The sequence below is a fragment of the Elephas maximus genome, chromosome 24 (genome assembly GCF_024166365.1).
Source record: "Elephas maximus indicus isolate mEleMax1 chromosome 24, mEleMax1 primary haplotype, whole genome shotgun sequence".
Lineage (NCBI taxonomy): Eukaryota > Metazoa > Chordata > Mammalia > Proboscidea > Elephantidae > Elephas > Elephas maximus.
The window spans coordinates 33716738-33734892 of NC_064842.1; the positions used below are offsets into that span (position 1 = coordinate 33716738).

At 38.4% G+C, this 18155-nt stretch overlaps 1 protein-coding gene across 9 annotated transcripts in view; it reads left to right on the forward strand.

Moving 5' to 3' along the window:
• Positions 1–18155, forward strand: part of TTC13 (tetratricopeptide repeat domain 13) — a 92416-nt gene that overhangs the window by 37886 nt on the left and 36375 nt on the right. For 5 of the 9 annotated variants that reach the window (XM_049868638.1, XM_049868637.1, XM_049868636.1 and 2 more), the window contains exons 5-9: positions 4949–5014; positions 6609–6701; positions 9431–9547; positions 10479–10589; positions 17263–17345. In XM_049868638.1, coding sequence (XP_049724595.1) covers positions 4949–5014; positions 6609–6701; positions 9431–9547; positions 10479–10589; positions 17263–17345 — 470 coding nt within the window. The remainder of the gene's footprint in view (positions 1–4948; positions 5015–6608; positions 6702–9430; positions 9548–10478; positions 10590–17262; positions 17346–18155) is intronic. The other 4 variants (XM_049868645.1, XM_049868641.1, XM_049868643.1 and 1 more) reach the window with 1 other exon arrangement.

Genomic DNA, 18155 nt, shown 5'->3' on the forward strand with positions numbered 1-18155 from the left:
GCCACAATGGTAGTGCAGAGCAGGGCTGCGGGAAGGGACTGCTCGAGGGCGGCTGCCACACTCTGGCCATGGGGCCACAGGTGAAATCCCTGAATAACCATTTGTTGAACGAATGATTGAAGTCAGTGAGAGCAGAGGAGAAGGAACAGCTTTATTTCCCAGAAATGAGTCAGAGAAGGGGTAGGCTTTGGGCTGAGACTTAAAGATAGGAGGAACTTCTTGGGCACAGAGGTGATGGGAGGGTGCTTTTCAGGCAGAAGGAAGAGCGTTTGCAAACGCACTGAGCTTGGGAGAGCATGTCGTATCTAGAGTTGCTGTCAAATGGATTCCAACTCATAGTGACTCCGTGTGTACAGAGTACATCTGCTCCGTAGAATTTTCAGAGATGTGACATTTTAGAAGCAGCTGGCCAGGGCTGTCTTCTGAGGCACACCTGGGTGAGTTAAGTAGCTCTAATTTCTCAAGTATAAAATGAGGGAGGGAGTAAAAGGAGATGAAGTTGAACTATAAGGCAGGAAACTGACCAGTATCTTCCGCAAAGGCATGTAGATAGTACGTGGTGGTTTTTTCAAATTGTGGAGTAGGAATTGACTTGATGGCATCTAGCAACAACAACAATCCTTTAGCAGGAGCCCTGGTGGCACAATGGTTAAATGCTTGGCTGCTAATGAAAGGTCAGTGGTTAAAATCAACCAAGCCACTTTTCAGAAAAAACCTGGCAATCTGCTTCTGTAAAGATTACGGTCTTGGAAACCCTAGGGGGCAGTTCTACTCTGTTATAGAGAGTTGCTGTGAGTCGGAATCGACCTGGTAGCGCACAGCAACTCTTTATTTACCTGAAATTAATTGGTGGGTGTTATGGATTGAATTGTGTCCCCCCAAAATATGTGTCAACTTTGTTAGGCCATGATTCCCACTATTGTGTGGTTGTCCTCCATTTTGTGATCTGATGTAATATTCTTATCTGTTGTAAATCCTAACCTCTATGATGTTAATGAGGCTGGATTAGAGGCAGTTATGTTAATGAAGCAGAACTCAATCTATAGGATTTGTTTGTATCTTGAGCCAATCTCTTTGGAGATATGAAATCGAGAATCGAGCAGAGAGGAGGGTGACCTCATGCCACCAAGAATGAAGAGGCAGGAGAGGAGCACACCCTTTGGACCCAGGGTCGTCCTTGCACTGAGAAGCTCCTAGACTAGGGCAAGGTTGAACAAGCACCTTTCCCCAGAGCCAACAGAGAGCTGGCACCTTGAGTTTGGACTTCTAGCCGCCTACACTGTGCGAGAATAAATTTCTCTTTGTTAAAGCCATCCACTGATGGTATTTCTGTTATAGCAGCACAACATAACTAAGACAAAGGGGCAAGACTAATACTTTTTAAAAAATGAAATATACATTGATTGAGGGTAGGGTTGTATAGCTGATTATGGTAATTGCTGTCAATAAGTTACACAAACTATAAAGAGTTGAATTGGCAAAAGTTGTGTGATAAATATATTTACAACAACGAAAAATAAAAATGAGGAGTAGCTGTTGAGGCTGCTTATGTACAGCCAAATACCTTGTGGGATTTGGTTCCTTGGTTTGGAGGTTTAGGATCATGGTATTATGGAACACCCCAGTTAATTGGCCTAGTAACATGTTTAGCACTTCTGTTCTACCTCCTAGTTCGTTGTGCAGTTCCTGGGGTCTTAAAAGCTTGCAGGCAGCCATCCAGGACTCAACAATTGGTCTCTATTCACCTGGAGCAATAGAGGAAGAAGAGAATCAGGAGTAGGGGGAGGATATGGAATGTGTGGCTAATTGCCTCCGTGAACAACTGCTTTCTTTGCCGTGAGACCGGAAGAACTGGATGGTGCCCAGCTACCGTTACTGAACATTTTGATCGAAGATTCCATAGAAGAATCAGAACAGAATTTCAAATTCTCGTGGACTTTAGACTTTCTGGAGCCATGGAGAGTAGAGGAACCCCTGATACTATTGCCTTGAGATAATCTTTAAACCTTAAACCAAAAATATCCCCTGAAGTTATCTTAAAACTAAACAATAAATAATAGTTTAGCTTAATTAGTAAAGAAGGTCTGCCTTGAGCATTATGCCCTTTTAAGAACTATATATGTGATCAAATGGCCAACAGCAACTTGAAAGATTACAGAGGAACCTTAGGGGGCAGTGAGTTTATGTTAATGAGGGAGGAACAGCTCCAAAAAGGAGGGTGAAAATGGTTGCACAACTCGAAGAATGTAATCAGTGTCACTCAATTGTGCATATAGAAACTGTTGAATTCGTGTATGTTTTGCTGTGTATATTCTCAACAACTACAAACCAAATAAAATTTAGAAAAAAAATGAAATGAAATATAGTAGGCTAGTAAGTATCAGATTACACTGTGTATAGTAAGGGTAGGTATGATTTAATAAAACTTTTTTGTTTCCTCTGTGTGTGTGTGTGTGTGTGTGTTATACACCTGTGTATGGTGTACTGGATTGCAATGCAAAGTGTATGTCTTATTATGTATTGAAGTAAAATAAAGGTTGAATGTTACTGTTGTAGGTATTGGGGTGACATTGAATAATTTCAGTTAGGAAAGTGACACAACTTTAATGTTAGCTTATTTTTGTTGTGGGTCCGGAGAATAGATTGGAAAAAAGCAGGTTAATTGTAGTAGCCGAGGTAAGAAATGAAGGCTCAAAACAGCAAATGACTGATGAAGCAGAAGAAACAGATATACTTAAGAGGTAAAATTGTCAGCATTCCATGAGTAAGTGTATTAGTATTAGTTAGGGACATGAAAATGACTCTCAAAGTGGCTGGTGCTGGCATCATGGCGCATGGGGGTGCTAGTCAAGTAAATAAAATAGCTATTTATTTTCGTACACTGTTTTCTGGTTCACCTCTTGCTTGATTGGTATATTTTAAGGCTTAACAAATCTAAGAGTAACTTTCACTCTCCCTCAAGAGTGTCATCACAAAGCATGGGCTATATTGACTCTGCCTTCTGCCCCAGCCTGACCAGAGGCTCTGTCCTGTTGACTTTGTTCTGTCTTCTGGCATGTATCATTGCTATAGAAAAATCCAAGGCAGTTTTATTTTGATTACTCAGTAGGTAACTCTTTTTTCTTGTTCCCCCCCTCACTGTACCTATATCCCCCTCCCTCCAAGCCACCTGCCCTGCCTTTCTTTCTTTCTCTCTCTCATTTCTTTGTTGTTTTTTTTTTTTTTCCTCCTGCTCTTTTTTAAGCCAGCAAGGATATTTGAATGTCTAAAGTAGTTATTGTTGGTGCAAGATAAGAGGGCGCCCTTTACTTTCTTTTCTGTGCTTTTCTTCAATTTCTGTAATGAAACATTATTTAAAACATATTTTTCTAATTACAAATGTTTGCATATTTTAAAAAATTGAAAAGAACACAACAGTGTATCAGGTAGGGTGGAACACAACTAGTAATCCTACCCTCCAGACATAATTATGGTTAATACTTTGGAGAGATTTCTCCTGTGCATACCCTGACCCACAATCACGTGTATTATTTGTAACATGTAACTACCACACCTCTACGGTTTTGTAGCTTGTGCTTTTTCTTTCCACTTGGGAAATGTGGAATCCTTTCATGCCAATTATCTATGTTATAAATTACAAATCCACAGATGTGGGGGAGACCAGGGAGGTAACTTAAATGAGCAAAGTAAATTGCCAGAACGTAGTAGAGATAGGAGGGAGCTGGGGTGAACTGGTCAGGACATGCAGTGTCTAAAAAGGCAGCCGCTACTTAGCTCTAGTTATTTGTTAGTAGGGATGCCAAAATGTGGGCCTCTCAGTGTTGGAGCTTTTGATTTTATAAGAGAAGCTGGAAATCTGGAATTTCTAGTTGAATTTTTCCAATTTTTCATACACCGTGTAGGCCATACGATCTGCTGGCTGGGTTGTGGCCAGTGACCCACCAGTTTGCCACTTGATGTAGATGTAGTCCTTTCTGCTTAAAGGGGCATCTTCCCTTTTGTCTTTTCCCATTTACTCACCTTTGAAGTTGATATGTTCCTCTACAATGCTGGCAGATAACCTGCCTCAGGTATGAAACTGAACAACAGGTTCGTCTGTAAAGTGCCTCATTTGCCTCTTTAGCAATGTTAGGAGTTTCAGCCAGGACCTCATAGCCACAGGTTTCTTACTCTTTTTTCTTAAATGTAGAGCAAAGGATTCAGAGAAGAGGTAAAAACTGCAGTGGCTAAATGTAGAGCCATTGTGCTCGGCAATTAGGGTGGTTCATACCGTATTGGTGTAGGGACTTGATGGACGGGAACCAGCAGATACTTTGTCCTGGCACCTGATCTGTGTTTCACCCTGCCCATCTGGATTGGAAAATAATGGATTGTAGAGAGGGTCTGGCTTCTAATTCTAACGCATTAGTACAAAGTGTAAATCTCCACCAGATCGTGGAGTAGATCCACTTCCTGTTCTTCATTATGATGACTGTGAGGAGTTCTTTTCTGATTATTCTGTGGATATTTGAAAGGAAACTAATAAGAGGCACTACCCAATATGTGACTCATATCTGTTTACCTCTCTAGGCCCCCGTTTTCTCCCATATAAGATGTGATTGCTAATGCTGCCAAGTCATAGAGTTGTTGAGAGGATTAAATTAAACGATACTGTGTGGAAGAAACTAGCCATACTGCCTGATGTTTAGTAGGTGCTCAGTAATGTTGGTTCCCTTGCCTTTATTTTATTATTTTATTCTAATGCAAAACGCTGAGTACGTATCTCATTCACACAAGCTTTTAGAACATAGGCTTTCCAGGTTGTGGGCTGCTTGGATCGACTTCTGAGTAGTAGTAATATAAAGAAGTATAGCTTCTCATTTGTGGCATTAACGTGCGTTAAGCAGAAACTGATTTTTGTTTTGTTTTGTTTATAGTTTTTGACGTGTCTCTGTTTTGGTCTGACTAGGAGGAGCCTGATCTGGTTAGTGCAATTTATGGCCGAGGGATAGCCTATGGAAAGAAGGGACTACATGTGAGTATGTTATAGTTACAATTGCCATAGCGCCTGCGTTACCTAACAGGGCCGAGTGGTCAGATGGAGCTACTTCCTGCTCACCGAGCTTTTATAGCATGAGTAGAGGTGTTTTCTCAGTTGTATAGATGAGAAAATGGCAATAGAATGATTTACTCAAGGTCAAATGACTACAAAGTGGTAGACTCGGGATTTCCACCCAGGCCTTCTGAGGTCAATTTTGCCACATTTCCACTCCAACAAAAGGACAGCCTTTGCTTGCCTAAACTTGATTTCTTGATGAACAGGACAGAGACCAAGAAAAGCCTGAGACTTTGGCTGCATTCCTAAGAAGTGTTCTTTGTTCCCAGTAGAGATCAGTCATCCACATTTGCAGTAGGACTTGGATTTTGAATTCCTTCCACAATGTTTAAAAATTGAATAAAAGAACAGATTTTTTTTTTTTTTAATGCATGAAACTTATTTTTTTGTCTGTTACCACATATTATACTTTTCTCAGATAGGTATAATATCTTTGTACTCATAATCAATTATTTCCCTGTTTCTCTGAGGAAGGCAAGAGAAAGATTATAATAACATGTTTTATACGAACAAAGGCACCATGGTGTAAAAATTAAGACTTAATTGAGATTATACGTAAGTAGGGAAATGGTCTAAGATTCAGATCTTCAAATTTTTAGTCTCGAACATTGGACACAACTTTTTCTATTTTGTCTCGTTGTATGCTAAAAATATTCAAATGGTATTATGCTTTGAGGGAGAAATATCAAGTTTTTTTTTGCCAATAAAAATATTATACTAAGCTGGCCTGTTGGAGAAATTTTGCATAATATTTGTATACTTTATCATCCTTTTGCCCAAGTAAGATCATCTGAAACATAGAGAACTAAGAAAGAATGCAGAATTGGGGATGAGGGAGGTGGTTCAGGCAGGAAACAGTGTTACATTCAGAGGGTCAGTAACTGACCAGTATGGAGTTCCCCTATTAAAGTTCAGAGCTAAGCTTCTTCTTCCTAATCCCCGTCTCTTTTAATTTTATATCTTGGCATGCAATTTCTATCTTGAAACAAAGTTACATTTACATTTTAAGCCATATTTTTAATATAAAAATAAGCTACTCACTGTGGCAAATTTGAAAGAGAACTTACCTAGACTTGTTCAAGTGTAGGTATATTACAGATAGGCTTGTGGTTTTTGATTAAGACTAACTTAGTCCCTTTTTCACCCCTCATTGTCACCAGTCAGCATCCTTTCGCATGCTGGTATCCCCATACTCATCGTTGAAACCATTGATCCAGTGTTCGAATAGGTTAAACTGAGAAAGTACACTAAATTTTTAGTGCCATCTGTGGAACTCCTTGAAGGCAGCTAGGCCCAAGGTGCTATGGATGGGTAGGTAGACTTGAGTGAGTTACAGAGTTGTAATGTCATAACAAATTTGTCATGGCAGAACATCTCTTGTGCAGAAGCTACATTCATATTTACTTCTAGAAAGTTGGTTATATCATTACTAAGTTACTAGTCTTTTCAGAAAATCTTTTCAGCCCCCCTTTGAGTAACAGTGTGTCTCATACTAAGCTAATGCCTTTTTAAGGACATTAAGAATGCTGAACTTGCTCTGTTCGAATTGAGCCGAGTAGTTACCTTGGAACCAGATCGTCCAGAGGTATTTGAGCAGCGAGCAGAAGTGAGTGCGGTTTTCTTTTTCCCTATGTTGTTTTCGGATTAGTCGAATCTCGGATTTCTTTTTTCCTATTATTTCATTACTTGCAAATTTTAAATTCCTGTATACCATTGTGTTTTCCCACATAGGCACTTAATGCCAGTAAGCATAGTTGAAATTGCTCGAAAACTATGGACTGAGTGATACTCCTGATCTAACATATATTATTATTTAGTATTACAGCATGTGGTTATGACATACACTTGTACTACTTCTATCAGGGTTCACTGAAAAATATATCACATGTAATGTGTACTGTCTGTATGATACTTAGCAAAACTTAATATGACAATTTGGTTAAAATGAAATTTATAGGCTTTTGAAGCAGCATTCCACTGACGCATGTGTTTGTGTTTATGTATAATGTTTATGAGATGTACCTATCTACCTAAATATATAGATCGGGTAAGGATGGCTATACTGAGACCTTAAAGGAACTTACGACTTGAGGTAGAGACAGAGAGGTGAATGTGGTGAAAATATCATGTCATATTTGCTAGAAGAGAAACTCAGAAGAGGTGGTTGTTAAGGGACAGAGGAGGCACTGCCTAACAAGGGCTGGTGAAGCAGAGGGAGCGATGGGAATGTTTGAGGAAAGTGACTGAGACGGTGACACTTGAGCTGGATGAAAGCCCATGTCTTGGGGACACAAGGTGGAGAAAGATGTTCAGAACAGAGAAAAGAGTGTGTGCAAATGGAAATGTGTTCGTTTTACCATTTTCATAAAATAATAGTCCGCTCTCCATGTCCCACCCACGTAGTAATCATGTTAAATGCTTTAGGATTTATGTTAATGCATTGTCTGAGTAAAACTTAACTTTTAATCACCTGATGTGGCATGATTCATAGTTGGACTGATGAAAAAATGATTTTTCTCTTTAGGGGGAGAAAACGGCAAATAAAGGAAGCGCTACATGTGTAGTCATTTTAAAGCTGTTTTTGTCATTTTTTTTTTCCCCTCAAAATTATCGTGTCTTCAATTATAGTTAAGTTTCATAAGGTGAATTTTAGGTCTTGTTGGGGATTTGACTTTTTGAATAAAATCCATTCTCAGTGATACAATTCTTTTTTCTATTTTGGATTGTAACTACTAAAGGTTAAGTGACTGTAATTTGTTAATTACTGTGTAAGAGAGTCTTTTTGGTTTTTGTGTGAGTATTTGGTGGTTAATTTGACAGACATATTCTCTAGGTAGGGAGTTCTGATGCTTTTTTCCTCCTTACCCAAATGTCATTTTGAAATGTTATGATAAAGCATGAGTTTAATTAAGCATACCTAGAAATAAGACTTATTTAGAAGGTTTTTGAAATGTGCATATTGTATAAGCTAGTTGTGTATATCCAAAAATGATATTGGTAACTAGAAAAGTAAATCTGAAGTATGTTAAAAATGTATAGTAATATTTCCCGTTTCTGATATTGCTGATAAGTAATATCACTACACAGCAACTTTCCCAGGTAAAGTATAACATTCCACTTACATATACTAGGAATTATTTTATGAGAAATCTTTCACTTTCATGCTTTCTGAAATAGTCTGTATTTAATAGACAGAATTTAACTTTTTTTAATTACTCATGTTATTATTATGCATCTCAGTTATTGTGCTGGATTGTGACAATTTCTGTATCTAGGAGTTAATAAACTAGATAAGTACATTTTTCCTCCTAAAATATGACTCCAGACTGCAACGCTTTTTGAATTCTCAGGCATCCTATTTTATAGTCATTCCATTTCTTTCCTCTTTCTGAGCTACCGTTCTTGCCGCTGGCAACGTGCCTTCCTGGATCCTCTCTCTCTTTTGCTGATTTTAAGCTCCTGTAGAGTAGGAAACCGGTTAATAAAACTTGATACAAATGATCTATAAGAGCGAAATAAACCCTAATTTAAGGACTTTTGTTTAGGATACAGTGCTTGGGCTTGATTGCATGAATATTGATACCCATTTAGGATTTCCTCACGTCCTTTTAGTTTACGTATTCATTCTGAACTGTCTTCTGTATTATCATACTGACTGAACACAGCTGATAGCTGGATATAAATTGATTTTCCAGTCTTGCAGATATTTTTTCTCCTTACCTTAGTGATTGTGACTGATTAGTTAAGAGTTATTAACACAAAAAGCTTATAAAACACCTGGAAACTTAGAAATTGCCATTCAGTACTTATTACCAGAAAGGATATAGCTAAAGACCAAGAAGAACTTTATGTGCAACATTTTGTATGTTTTAATGGCTCAAAGTTCTCTTTCAGATTAATTTTAACACCTTAATGTTTTTATATATATGTGTGTGTGTGTATATATGTATGTATGTGTGTGTGTATATATATATATATATATATACACGAATCCCAATTTTTGGTTTTATAGACTTTGGAAAAATAAATTGTAGGTCAATGGAAAAAATTCCACATTTCAAGAAAAGCAACATCTGTTATAACTCAGAATGTGAAATAATGACAAGGGTAATCACTACAGTCATAGTTTATGAATATCCTTGACTGGACTAAGATTAGTGGCACCTTAATTCGTTTTCTTTGAACCTCAGTTCATGGGTTCTAGAATTCAAGTGTGCTGAAAGTAATTTTGTGAGTGGAGTGTGGTGAAGTAGAATTGAAAAGTTAAAAACATTGGCAGCGTTAGGGTTGGTTATTGGACGTTTTCTCCCCTAATTGCATGTTTTGGATTCATAGATTCTGTCCCCTCTGGGTCGAATCAATGAAGCAGTGAGTGACCTCACTAAAGCTATCCAGCTCCAACCCTCAGCACGGCTCTACAGGCACCGGGGGACCCTATACTTCATATCAGAAGTGAGTTGTTGTGGTCTTGAGCATTTCCTTTCATGATGGTAAAGATTTTACTTTTCCTTCTGCCTGACAAAGCTGCTATTCGATAGATTTTAGGTTTGAGGCTATTTAGCAATATGCTTATGATACAAGAGGGTTATAAAAACATTTTCTTTAGCTAAAATTAAAATGTGGGATATTAAGTACAAATAATACATTTTCTTACTAATTCTGGACTGGGGTTAAAAAAGAAAAGGTGAGAAGAAGAGAAATTTGGTTCATGGATCAGACTTCAACCTTTCTTATAGATATTATCCTAGGGAAGCAGGTGTGTAAGTTATTGATGCAATTATTAAACTTAGAGGCACAATGTGAATCTCTCTGGGTGTCATGACCCAACAACTGTAATCTAAACTAATTTGGCTCCCAGACTGTAGCTTCTCTGTGTGAACCTAGCACGGTTATCTTTTATTGTCACACTGGTATTTATGGTTGCCCCATTTATTTTTGTGATTTATAGTAATTTTAATGACAAAAATTCTATTGCAAAAGAAAATAGAACAAAAACCTCACTGTAATACATTTCAATTTAATAGTGTAATTATTTGAAAAAATTTAGTGCATTCAAATTCTAGTGCCAGAAAATAATTTGGAAACTTTCTTTAACAGACTTTTATTTTAATAATATTTGAAATAATGTTCTTTATTGTAGCTGAGATGAAATGCTTAAATTAATCCTTTATTAGTTTTTTCACCCATTAATTTCCTAAGAAAACCAGCTGTTTCAACAAGCAATGTAAGCACTTAACTAATGTTTATGGTTATGAGATGTTTCCTTTAAAGCCTGGAAGGACACAGAATGAATTAGGATTGTTTTTCTCTACCAATCAAAAGTAGGAAATGTCCAAATATCTAATGACTACTGCTTTATTTTTTCCTACTCTCCTTTTTGTAGGACTATGCAACAGCCCACGAAGACTTTCAGCAGTCCTTAGAACTGAACAAAAATCAGCCTATAGCTATGCTATACAAAGGTTTAACTTTCTTTCACAGAGGACTTTTGAAGGTGAAAGTGTTGTGTTATATGTGTAAAATGTCATTCTACTCTTTTGTGGGTGGGAAGAGTTTAGTGAAATTTGGTTTGGCGTGTTTTAAAAATGATGTCTCGAGTGTCTGACTGGTTAATTTTAGAAAGAAGTTGAATCAGCATATTTACTGAGCTCCTACTATTTGCTAGGTGCTTGGAGGGAAGTGCAGAAAAGGAGAGGATAAAAGGTTAATAAGAGGGAGAAATAATACTTCCTACTTATAAAGTGTACAGTTTACAAAGTTTTTTTCCACATGCAGTTTATAATATGGTAAATATACTCAAAAAAATAATATGAACACAATGCTTTGGAAATGTAGACAAGAAAGATTCACTTAAACTACAGGATTTAGAGAAAGTGTCAAAGAACGAATGGAGCCTGCTCTAGACCCTGAAGGCAGCGTGGATGAGAGAGTGGAGTTGGAGAAAGGCACTCTTGCCATAGAAGGGGGACAGGAAGGGTGGAAGGACGGCCAGGTCAGGGAGAGGCACATAGAGTTCAAGGAAGATGAGACCGGGAGGGTGGTTGAAGGCAGGTTTTAAAAAGTCCAGAATGCTGTGCTAAGGATTTTGACTTTAATTTGTAGGCCTAGGGTAGCTGTCAAATTGAGATTTTGGAAAAATATAGAGTTTAGACCAAACCTGCAGTTTAAGACGTTGATTCTGACAACATGGTAGCTGAAGATTGGGGACAGACAGAGACTGATTGGGAGCCACTTGTATTCCATGTCAGAGGTGATAAAACTTGATCTCATGCTTTGACAGGGAGCAAGAATGAAAGAGAGGAACAGGTTGGGAGACACTTCTGCCTTGGTCAGATTACTCTAAGCTGAGGGCTGACTGACTAGTGTGAGGAGGTAGTAGAGGAGACCAAGAAAGGAGTTCTGTAAATTGACTAAAAGTTTGGGGTAGTCTCCAGCCTGTCCCTTTCTTTTGCCCTGGTACTTTATTCAACATTCTCGAAATAAATGTGTCGAGAACATACTGTGCAGCAGGGTTCTGCCAGAAGTAAGGGTGCGCAGACACACAGCTAGAGCTGGGGAACAGGGGCTCTGTGTTTTTACCTCTGTTTCCTCGGAGCCTCACAATGGCCAGCATGTAGTAAGCCCTCTAATACAGGATACATCAACACTGACTGATGGAAGACAGTGACGTGCAGCTAAATGCATTCAGCCTTCATTGGTGGGAACGTGGTGAAAAATATTTCTCATTAGGAGATCGTGAAAGCCTCCACAGAGAAGTTGTACTAACTCAAACTTTGAAAGCTGTGAGGAATTTCAGTAGGTATATGGCAGGGAAGGGCGCTGTGGCTGCATTTGACGCTGGTTCTGAGGATTTTGAGCAACTGAGATAGATATTTTGGGGGGTGGGAAGAGGGTTTACCTTTAAAAATGCTGCATGTTGTCTGGGATTTTAAAAGCCCGTGAGTGGCCGTTTAGAATACTCCACTGGTCTCACCCCTTCAGGAGCAAGGAAGAATGAAGAAAACTAAAGCTCCAAGGGAAAGATTAGTCCAGAGGACTAATGGACCACATCTACCATGGCTTCCACCAGACTGAGTCCAGTACAACTAGATGGTGCCTGGCTTCCGCCACTGACTGCTGTGACAGGGGTCATAATAGAGGGTCCCGGACAGAGCTGGAAAAAAAATGTAGAACAAAATTGCAATTCAGAAAGAAAGACCAAATTTGCTGGCCTGAAAGAGACTGGAGAAACACTGAGAGTAGGGCCCCCACCAGACACCCTTTCAGCACAGCAATAAAGTCATTCCTGAGGTTCACTCTTCAGCCAAAGATTGGACAGGCCCATAAAACAAAACGAGACTAAAGGGGCACACCAGCCCAGGGGCAAGGATGAGAAGGCAGGAGGGGACAGGAAAGCTGGTAATAGGAAACCCAAGTTTGAGAAGGGAGAGTGTTGACACATTATGGGGTTATTAACCAATGTCACAAAACAATATGTTTACTAACTGCTTAATGAGAAACTAGTTTGTTCTGTAAGCCTTCATCTAAAGTACGATAAAAAAAAAAAAAACTGCATGTTGTAAATCCTCAAGGACAGTGCCTGTCACATAGTAGGTGCTCAATAAATATTAGCAGAATAAATGAATTTCAAGGACAGAACATTGAATTTAGAACTGGAAGGTCTTGGTTTGAGGTCTTGCTCTGAACCCTTATTAACTGAAGTACTAGACAAGTTATTTAAACTCTTTCATCTTTTCCTTCCACACCTGTGAAGCAGAGATGATTGTCCTCTGCCTCTTGAAGTTATTGTGAGAATGAAATAATGTATGTAAAAAGTACTTTGTAAGATAGAAATATGAATCAACTGTTAATTACTATAGATTACTTTAAGTGTGAAAATTTAAATTTTCTAGACTCTAAGAAAAAAAAAAGTCCCATCCAACTAAGAGCCAAAACAAAAAAACCTTTGCAAACTCTATTTCATACATCTCACATCGTTTTTAGCAAGTAAGTGGGGTTAGTCCTAATAAAATCTCTCTCTCTCGTGTCAGGGTTCAGACTAGCAGCTGTGGGCTATGAGAGCAGGTTACTTAAAATGTGCTTTGAGCAGCTGCCAGATGAACTTTTCTAGTTTATTTTATATCTGCCCTCTGTTCCTCTCTTCTTCTTTCACAGTCAGCTTGAAATTCAAAATTCAGAATCATAGCACTATATTTAATGTCTAGTCCTTGAATATCTCATGGAGGAAAAAAGATTTGAAATACAAAAAATACCAACCTATTACTATTGTGTCATTATTGTGGGCCATCAAGTCGATTCTCACTTACAGTGACCTATATAACAGAGTAGGTTGCCCCATAAGGTTTCCTAGGCTGTGACCTTCACAGGAGCAGATCACCATGTCTTTTCTTCCACTGAGCGGCTGGTGGGTTCCAACCACTGACCTTTTAGTTAGCAGCTGAGCATTTTAAAAGTAAGCAAATGTGAACAAATGGCTTTACTCTTTGTTACTATAAAGTCAGGTTTAGGAGCATGAGCAGGGCTCTTTGAATGATTTGGAAATGGAAGTTTTTCAGAAAGGAGCTGTGACAGAAACACTAACTGCAAGTTGGACAAGGACTAAACTTCAGCCTGCTTTATTTCAAATACTTGTAATAAGAGCCTAGAAACAGAGCCTCATTTTGTGAGCATTAAAAGCCCCTGTCAGCCAGTCTTACCACATGATTTGGTTCTTATCCTTTTCACCATGATCATAAACATGGCATCTGCATGTATAATAGATGGGAACTTTTTCTTTGCATTTCTGTAGATCTGCTGTCTGAGGAGGTCAGAGTGTTTACGTATTGTCTCATTCATCCAACGGCATCCCCATGAAGTAGAAAAGGAGCAGAGGGTGTCCCAGTACACAGATTGGAAAACTGAGTCAGTGGTGACATGGCTTAATTAATTTAATGAAATTAGTTTAGATATTTCTAATTCTCTTGCTAACAGTAGAGATAAAAAGTATTAAATGGACCAATGAGTTAGAGCTATCTTTGTATTCTAAAGGTGGTCTCTCCAGGTCAACATCAACTTAAAAATTAATTAAGTGGGTGATTGCTTATTTACTTTATGATACAATAAATTAGAAGTATACTAGGCAATATGACATTACAAATTTCATAACCGTTCATATGAGAAATTTTGTATTAGGAAAAACAAAACAAGTAGAAATGTAACTGTTGAATTCCATCTGTTTTATTGATGTTGAAAGGCTATTTCAAAAATTATACATTCTATGTACCTATTTTTATCAGCTATTTAGAACTGCCTGCACTCTGAGAGTCATCTGAGATTGTTCTCTTCGTTGTAACAGAAAGTCCCAGAATGATGGTTGCCCATCAACTAGTAAGAAAGATGGTGACTGAGTGGGGTTATGATAGCATTTGCTACACAAATGAATGCAGAGGCAGCTCATGTGCTTAGAGATTGATTCATTCGAACACAGTTTCTTTGTTCCCAATGGCTTTCAGATCTTGATTCTGCTATGTCCCCTCTTTGGCAGAATGAGGTAGAGAACTGTGCAGTGTGATTAGACAGGAACCCTGAAACCAAAGGCTCTAAAAAGCTGAAGAGAAATCAGACTTTGAAGAACTGTGGCGTCCACGTATGCTGTAAGTGGAGTGGGCAGCAGATGCCTACTGGGCATCTCCACCGAGATGTCCACAGACACTCCAGACTTAACACGCCCGATGGAGCTCATCATCTCTCCCACCCCTCCTAGCCTGCGGCTCTTCTTTCTCCTGTATCTCCCTCTCTAGGTTAATAATCTTGCCATCTCCCTAGTCTCTTCAGCTTAAAAGCTTTCTGTTCTCTCTTCTTCCCCATCCCTCAGACCCAAACCAAGTTACATCTTATTTTGCCTTTAAAAATACCTCCTGAATTCAGGGCTTCGAACCGCTTCATTCAGGTTCAAACCCCTGCTGAGAATTTGCCCTTCTAATGAGTTCCCAGGCTATGCTAATGCTGCTGGTTAGGGACCAGTTCTGAGAATCACTAGTAGAGCAGTGGTTCTCAAACTTATTATACATAAGAATCACCTGGGGATCTTGTTAAAATGTAGATTTTGATTCAGTATATCTGGGGTGGAAGTGCAAGTTCTCAGTGGGGGTTCGAACCAGAATGAACCAGTTCCAAGCCCTGCCTGAATCTGACCCTTCTTTTCTCTCCTCAGAGACACTGTCTCAATTTGAGCTTTCATTATCTCTTGCCTGGACTCCTGCAGCAACCTCCTAATTGGGCTCTGTCTCCATTCTCTTTCCCCTCCAGCCTATCTTTTCTGTTGCTGCTAATAGTAATTAATCATCTTTAAAAAGTAAATCTCATGAAGTTGCTTGCCTGATTAAAGACTTGTAGTTGATATTACTTGCAGGGTAAGGCCCAGACTGTATAGCCTTCACTGTCTGGTCCCATCTTACCACCCTCACCTGGTCTCCTGTCATTGCCGTCTCCCCTCACTCCTACCCATGCACCTGTACTTCTGCCATGCCAAATTTCCCACCATTCCCTGAGTGCTCTGTGCCATGGCACAGTCCCATTTCCCCTGTCTGAAAGGCCCTCTTTCTTTAATTAGTAAATTCCTTCTCATTCTTCAAGATCCAACTCAGTTGTCACTTCCTCTGTGAAACCTTTTCTGATACCCCTAGACTAAGTTAGTTGTTTCTTTCTCTTTATTCCCAGATACTTTTGCTCACATCTCTATTATAGCTCTGTATTTGTATCATGATAACCTGGTTACATAATTGGCTTTCTATCTCGACCACTGTGAGTTCCTAGAGGACAGAGATAATGTCTTGCTCACCCTTATATCCCCTGTACCCACACTGTCCCTGGCACATAGTGGGCGCTCAATAGATGTTTGTTGAATTAAAAATATAGTTGTATAAATCTAAAAAATCAAGGCTACTAGGCCAATGGCAATAGTGGTTTTTAAAATTTCTTAGAACGTTATCTTTCCAAACAATGGATATTCAGTAGGTTTACTTCATAAGTAGGTGGTTTTCACAATTTTTGTCTTTGAAGAGTTTAAATACCAGCCTCTTGAGCCCTGCTGTTGCCCCCAAAGAAAATCTAGATGAAGAGAATGACTGACTTTTTGATTAAAAAATGATTGTACTATTTTTGTAAAATTATTTGTGTTCCCAGCAAGTCATTAAATATTTATTGCGTGCCTACCATGTGCAAGGTGGATAACCTCTGTAGTAGTTTACTCCTATGATGATCTGATCAGGTATGAAGTTCTCTGCCTAGAAATTTTAAAGCTCTTAGAGATCATAATACTCTGTCGTAGTAACTTTAGTAAAATATGTCTTTTCCTTGGGGACTGTGGGAAATGTCTTCATAATTTTGCTTTAGAGTAAATAATGAAGTCTTAATGAAAAGTACATCCAATAATGGTTTAAGCCTAGAATGTTTGCTGTTAAACACAACGGTACATTTTATTAATAGTTTTCACAGATAGATAGTTTTGTAGTAGCCAAGTACACCATTTATTTCCTAAGATGACTTCCTAAAGAGTAGTGCCTGTAGCAGTTCTCGCTTCATTAGCCTCAGACCTGGTGTTATGTGAATAGAAGCTGTACCCAAACATTCCGAACTTAAGGTTTTCATTTTATTTTCTTTTACTCTTTCTCCCTAGAGATCATGTCAATCCTTCAGGTAGCCAATCTGGAGCTTTTTTGCTTGTTTTATAAACAATTTCATTTTGGGCTTGCTCTTTTGTCTCTTTTCTTGGTTCATGTTTAAATGCTGCTAGTTATGAGCATTTTGAATTAATTATTTCACACAGCTCTCAGCCTTATTTTCACTCTGTAGGGCCTTTATTAAATAAGGAACTGCTATTACTATGAAGGGTACACCATTCGTACTCAAAGTTGAAATGAAATAGATAGTGAGAAGCTGTTTTCCCATTTTTGAAAGGAAGAAGCTTAAGGCTTTGTTATTTTTCATAGCAGTGCATTGATTTACTGCTGAAATTAAATCCTGACTCATATTTCATTGAACTTTCAACCTCTTTTCTTTAAATCTTCCTATTTAAAAAGATCTGTCAGAAACCATGTAATATATATATTTAAGTCCTTTAGTGATTTAAGTAAAACTCAGTTCTAACAGTTATGCTAATTAAATCATTTTCTATATACTTTTTACAGGAAGCTATTGAATCCTTCAAAGAGGCTTTGAAGCAGAAAGTTGACTTTATTGATGCGTATAAAAGTCTGGGGCAGGCCTATAGGTAAGTCAAGTAGTAGTAGTTGGGGTGGCAGGATGGGTAAGGAATGGAAAGACAATATAGCCTCACGAATGATAGTGATATTTAAAAAGAAATTGTGTTTCTTAACCAGGAGAGATGGTCGTTCTAAATTGCATAGGCATTAAATACTAGATATCTTCTCTGGAAGATAGAAAGAACCATGTGTCAGAGAATGTCATATTTATAATATGATGCATATTATAATCTCTGAAACAACTTCAGTTTGTATGTATTGATTTAGAAAATGCTAGTCCTTCCAGGGCTATTATATCAACAGCGGCTTTATAAGCTCTCAGGTAGTAGGTGCTACTGCTGCTGCAGCTTCTTCCTCTTTTTTTAATATTTTATTTTTGTTGTTGTTGAGAATATACACAGCAAAGCATACACCGATTCAGCAGTTTCTACATGTACAGTTCAGTGACACTGATTACATTCTCTGAGTTGTGCAATCATTCTCACCCTCCTTTTCTGAGTTGTTCCTCCCCCACCGACATAAGCTCACTGCCCCCTAAGTTTCCTATCTAATCTTTCAAGTTGCTGTTGTCACTTTGATCCCACATAGATAATTCTTAAAAGAGCATAATGCTCAAGGCAGACGTTCTTTACTAGTTAAACTATTGTTTGGTTTTAAGAAGACTTCAGGAAATATTTTTGGTTTCATATTTAAAGATTATCTGAGGGCAGGAGTTTCAGGGGTTCATCTAGCCTCCATGGCTCCAGAAAATCTGGATTCTATAATAATTTAAAATTTGGTTCTGCATTTTTCCCCTTTTGATCAGAATTCTTGTTCAA